General features: G+C 37.3%; 1 protein-coding gene across 1 annotated transcript; it reads right to left on the reverse strand.

Moving 5' to 3' along the window:
* Window positions 1-302: 302 nt before the first annotated feature.
* Window positions 303-4,597, reverse strand: LOC105462730. Its single transcript, XM_011709557.1, has 4 exons — window positions 4,547-4,597; window positions 2,354-2,596; window positions 1,276-1,507; window positions 303-922 (listed from the first exon to the last, which is right to left on the reverse strand). Coding segments are annotated over exons 1-4 (717 nt in total). The 5' UTR covers window positions 4,548-4,597; the 3' UTR covers window positions 303-681.
* Window positions 4,598-5,614: the final 1,017 nt, after the last annotated feature.

The raw sequence follows: 5,614 nt of genomic DNA on the forward strand, positions 1-5,614 counted from the left end.
CGACAACAAATACTGCCACGTGTCTGATTGCACGATGCATATTTTTGTTCGTTCTAGAACTGTCGTGTGGGCGCTTAAAACGCACAGCTCAACATAAATGCTTGCGGTGGTCCTTAAAGCTATTCCAGTCCTACTTCGAAGAAATCACTCGGATTCCTCCTTATACATTGCACATTTACAGATCGATTCACACTGTTCTCGTTGCAATATCGCAACAAGGCAATGTTAACTATATACAAAATATATATATATATATATATATATATATATACATATATATATATATATATTTCGTTCATTCCTTTCCCACACCATCTTTGCTGATGATAGATTATACATTTCTAATCGAGAATTTTTTTTCTCAAATTCTCGGAATGGACGACACGTTTACAGATATACAAGTCTATTTTAACAAACATCGACAGACACTCACAATTGGCGTCTGACGACTGACAAAAATCTGAGATCGCACTGTCACAATTATGTATCGCAGTTCGGCGCAACAAATGATAGCTTGTTTTTAACGTCTTCAACGTAATTTACAGCGGCTTGGCGCGGCATGCCCGGTCTCTGCCGTTCCGTTCAGTCAATTAATTAAAAGCAATATTTTCGCGTGCTAACTTCCGGCACCGGGCTCAAGGACGGGGGTCGTCCCTCGCGCGGGACAACCCCTTCCTCTTGTCAGCCATAGTAATAGCTTTTGCTGTTGAGGTTCCGGGGATTATCCGTGCGGAGGATCGTGTGAAGATTATCCGTGCCAACCATGTGGTTCCCAAGATCGACGCGCATCCCCGTGTTGGTTGCGTGGGATACCGACGTGGCGTGTACTCCTGGTTGGATACTTGTCGGCGACAGAGGTATCCTCGTGTCGGCGTAGTAACGTTCGCCGTGAAGTCTCTCGGCCAACTGAGTTTCGGGCAACCTACAATATAAGGAATACAATTAGAATACATAATTAAAAAAGTTTCGCAGAAAGATATATAAGTTAAGGTAAAATTTCCAGAGTTGTCCCTTCTGTCATCAAGAGTGAAATAAAAGAATAAAAAGGCTCAAGATTAAAATGGTGTTAAAAATTTTTCAGAGCAGTACATATTTAAATTTCGAATTAATTACTTTTTATTACCGTCTGCTGTTTTAGTCTCGCGCATATCTAAAATGAGATGAGTTACTTTAGATCTAAACAAAAGTAAAAGTACGTACACTGAAGCGATTTTATTAACTCATGTAAAATAAATAACAGAAGGGAGCTAATTTCTTTCTTGTTGAAAGGTTTACCTTGCGTCCTGCAACGGTACTGCGACCGACGTGGTGAGATCGATGTCGGCATCAATCTCGGAAATATCGTCGGTGAATCCATTCGGGAGGGTCTCGTTATTCGCGTGGAACTTTGCGTCCCTCTTGGCGCGATGCCGGCTGATTAACAGGCGGCCGATAACCAATCCCAGAAAGAGCAGGATACCGGCGCTGACCGATACAATAATGTAGAGGTAGAACTTTTCTCGGTTGTCTGCAGAAATTATTAAACAAACACTCATATTTAAACCCCCATAATTTTTTTCTCCCTCTCCTCCATAAAACATCGACAATAGCAGATTCGAGCATTATCAACAATATATAAAAAAAAAAGACCACACAAAATTTTTATTTCTTTCTATTCGATTTTATTCGTTTAATAATCTGCTTTTGTCCAGTTGTATATTTATATTGTCTATGTAGATTGTCTATGCACAGACAAGCATGTCCAACATGACATTTCGAATAAAATTCGGGAACTGTGAAACAAAAGGAAAAACCAATCAACATGCCGTACTAATTATTACTACTAGAAACAATGCAATACCAAACACACAATGCTCACATTTGCTGGTTGAAAATCAATCAGCGGTTACATCTATCATTGCGGATATATCATTTCAATACGTTTTCAAATATCGAGAGGCCGAAATAATCGGTCAATTTCAACTAGTTGGATTTCGGATGCGATAGACAGAAAACCAGAAGCTATAATTTAGACGCACCAATTAAAAAATAAAATATATTACAGCCCCTATTTGAGGGATTATTGTTTATTTTGAAATGTTTTGAAATATATATTTCAACATCCAAAATTGAACTGCTCAATATCAACCGGAGGCCTCCTCAAGAATCAAAGTATTTTTCTTCACGTGCATGTATCATAAGATGCTCAGGCAGCTGCAAGGAAAAACATCTTTAGCCGACCTTTGCCCCTCGTGGGGCAAACTACCCTATCGTATCCAACCCTGGCAAGAGTCGTCGGGGTCGATATAGAAACAGCGTTTTAGCCGATGGTTTACCAGCTGAAAGTAACGATCGACCGATGGTGTGTACTCACTCGTTATGAAGGAGTAGGCATTGATCCACTCATTCAGATATCCCACCACTAAGTGATCCTCCGGAAACGCGTAGACGACGGTAGTGCAATTTCCGGATGCGCTGGCGCTCGTGGACACGGCATTACCAACCCCGCTCTCGGTCGCCATTGCGCTCGCCTGGATAACCGTGGGCGGTAAAGGCGGTAAGGGTAAATCTTTCGCTCCGCTATTGAGCGACTTTAACATGTTCAACCGCGCGTCCACTGTGCACGCGAGAAACAAACGTGAGGGGATGGCAGTTTGCAGTAATTGCGTAAGAGTCCGAATTTGGGTATTAAGACCATTATAATTTTGGTGAATCGAACTTTCAACTATTGACACGAAAGAAACTTCATTTTTTTTAATTGTTTTCATTGTTCGCAAAGAGGCCAAGATTGTTTTCACGTGTCTCCATCGAAATTTAGACTCACCGAAATTATATTGATTTTAAGATCGGGATTCGAACGATCGAGGGATGAAAGTATATCAGAATGAAATTTGTATAAATTATGTAGCAATTTTACAGCGGCAATAGACGTAAGGAAATATTCAAAGAATAGTATATTATATATTATTAGTAACATTTCAAACGCGTTTTCGTATTAGGAAAATTTCATAGCGTGTTTAGAATTTTATACAAAATAGATTATTGTAATGCGTAATATACAATTTTTCGCATTGTAAAATACGACGTGTTAATTACATAATTACGATATGCAGATAAAAAATATCAGTGATAAAATACTAATTAGTCACTGTGTTATGTACAGGCAAACATATGATCGATATCTTCCACCAAATACCTGATGTTTTTTCACAGCGTTTAATGCGAGATAGAAGCAGGGTATACAGCTGTGTCTCTACCTACGTCGAAAATACTATAAATAATATATTGAGCAAACATATTGCATAACGTAATGGTACTCTGCGGTTATAATTAAAATGGATGTATGAAAATTTATCGTTACAATTTACAACTTCAAAGTACAAATTCAAATTACAATTTTCTGCAAATCTAATAACATGTAAATTATACCATTTTGCAGCTATATTAACCCGCTAATTTCATATTATTTAATCATGCTTTAAATAAGATTAACGCGTCATTAATTAAAGTTTGCGGAATAAATATGTACTTGATACTAATATCTGCAATTTAGAGCAATAATGAAGAATGTAATAGCTTTTTCGCATTGCTTCGTTAAGTTCTGATAAATGTAATACATTGCGCGATCCAATATGTGTGTACCTGCGTGTGTGTATGTGCATAATGCAAATATGTTTTTCCAGCAAACTTCCACAGCGTGAATGATTGATTATATCATAACACCCCTAATAGTCCCCTTTCGAATGAATCATGGGAGCTGTTCAGCGCAGCTCTCATCACCCTGAATACCATTATTATCGCAAAAATTGCAATTTAAAGAACAGGATTACTCAATCATTCGTCATTCAATCGTCGTTAAAATTTACGATTTTTTTCGTGTTTACTGGATAAAATTTAGGGTAAAATGAAGAATTCTCTCCGCGACAAGTCGTTCTTTTCTATGTCTCTCCACGGATCACGGATCTTAAATGGCACATTGTACACTCTTGGAATGCTTCACGGTCTTTCGATTCCTGACTCACTTTTCGCCTGGGTTATTTTTCAGGAAATAACCGCATGGCGTCGTTGAATGTCAATGGAAATGGAGAAGCGGAATAAAATATACGAGAGGGAGACGAAATAGTCCATGTCTCTTTGTTATCCGGATACTGACGGAATACTATATACGTATAAGGGTCGTACGTAGTTAGCTATGCAAGAATACGCGGCTTATTTCAAATTCGTTGCAAGTTTTAATATATGGGAATTGCAGCGACACTCAAGTTCTAAAACTTTGTAACAAATTTACAAAGACAGAATTCTTCGGAAGCACACTGTCCGTACAGCTACTAAACGCTGATATCGTCGGTAAATAATCATAATCACATGTTCAAATGATTTAAATAAAGGGTTTTTGATTCAGTGCAAATAAAAATATTTTATGCAATGGGATCTAAAAAACAAAAATCTATTCTACATTTTTTTATTTCGTAAAATTCGAATTCTATAAGAAAATTAATTACGCAATTAATTATACAGCGTAACTCTCCCGAGTGAGATAAAGTTCACAGTTTCTTACTATACTTACTGTTCTTAATACCATTCTGTTCCGCTCTGTGCACAGCACACACGATGCACTTCGTTATAGAACGACTGAACGACTGAGCAGACTTAAAGGTGACGAATTACACGACGAGTCTCGGCGAAGCAATTTCGCTGACACGATAAAACCAAGGAAAGAATCAGCATATCGCAATGTGTTGAGACATACTTATCAAAGTGTATGCGCATTTCACGTAATTGAATTACATCTTGAGTTGTACAATTCTCTTTTAAAATTCGAATTTTACAAAATAAAAAAATAGAGATTCAATAGAATTGTGCTACGTTCCGCAACGGAATATTTTTTCAGTGCGTCTATATTAATAATAAACGCTACATATAAAATGGCTCAGGAGTTGTATGCCAGTATGTTCAGAGGAAAGTTTCCGCGCGGCTTAGTATAATGTCTTAGCTTCGGGTTATTTACACCATAATTCAAACAATATGGTTCTAGTTCTTCCGGCCGCGTTGTTCCGCCAAGCTTGCTATCTCTCCCGAGCGAGATAACGTTCGCAGTTTCTAGTTTTCTAATTAGCGACTTGGGAATGCTTACAATTAGCCTACGACGGAATTCCTATCCGTCGCGTGAGTTTTCGCTATTTACGATCAAATCGCATTTGGCTATAAAATTTTCATAGCGAATCTTATTTAGAGAATGGGTATTACTTTTATAATAATTAAAGATGTCTTTTGCAAATGAAAATAATAACGTAAATTCGAAAAAAAAAATAAAAATAATGCATTAAATATCTTGACCTAACGCGCGCGATATACACGGGCGCGCACGCTCATGTGTGTTCGTATGTGTTTTACATTATGTCAACATATAGCAGTATTATATTACCTAGAAATCCTAATTTACAAAATATAAAGATACCATTATGTTACCGATATAAGGAGACTCTTTTTAAGTGTGTTTTCAATTAATTGTGTACTATATCTTTTAATTGCTTAATAAAATCCGATCGAAATAATGTTAGTTGTACTTTTATCAGTGTTCCGAAGATGATAAGCAAAGATAAGAAACGCAAAGATGAAACGTAATAGACTACAA

The sequence above is a fragment of the Wasmannia auropunctata genome, unplaced genomic scaffold (genome assembly GCF_000956235.1).
Source record: "Wasmannia auropunctata unplaced genomic scaffold, wasmannia.A_1.0 LD336095.1, whole genome shotgun sequence".
Classification (NCBI taxonomy): domain Eukaryota; kingdom Metazoa; phylum Arthropoda; class Insecta; order Hymenoptera; family Formicidae; genus Wasmannia; species Wasmannia auropunctata.

Coding starts and splice junctions, on each gene's coding strand:
- LOC105462730 (XM_011709557.1), bottom strand. Junction 1,508..2,353: donor TGCCTACTCCTTCATAACGA/GTGAGTACACAC, acceptor TAATTTCTGCAG/ACAACCGAGAAAAGTTCTAC. Junction 923..1,275: donor GTACCGTTGCAGGACGCAAG/GTAAACCTTTCA, acceptor CTTATATTGTAG/GTTGCCCGAAACTCAGTTGG.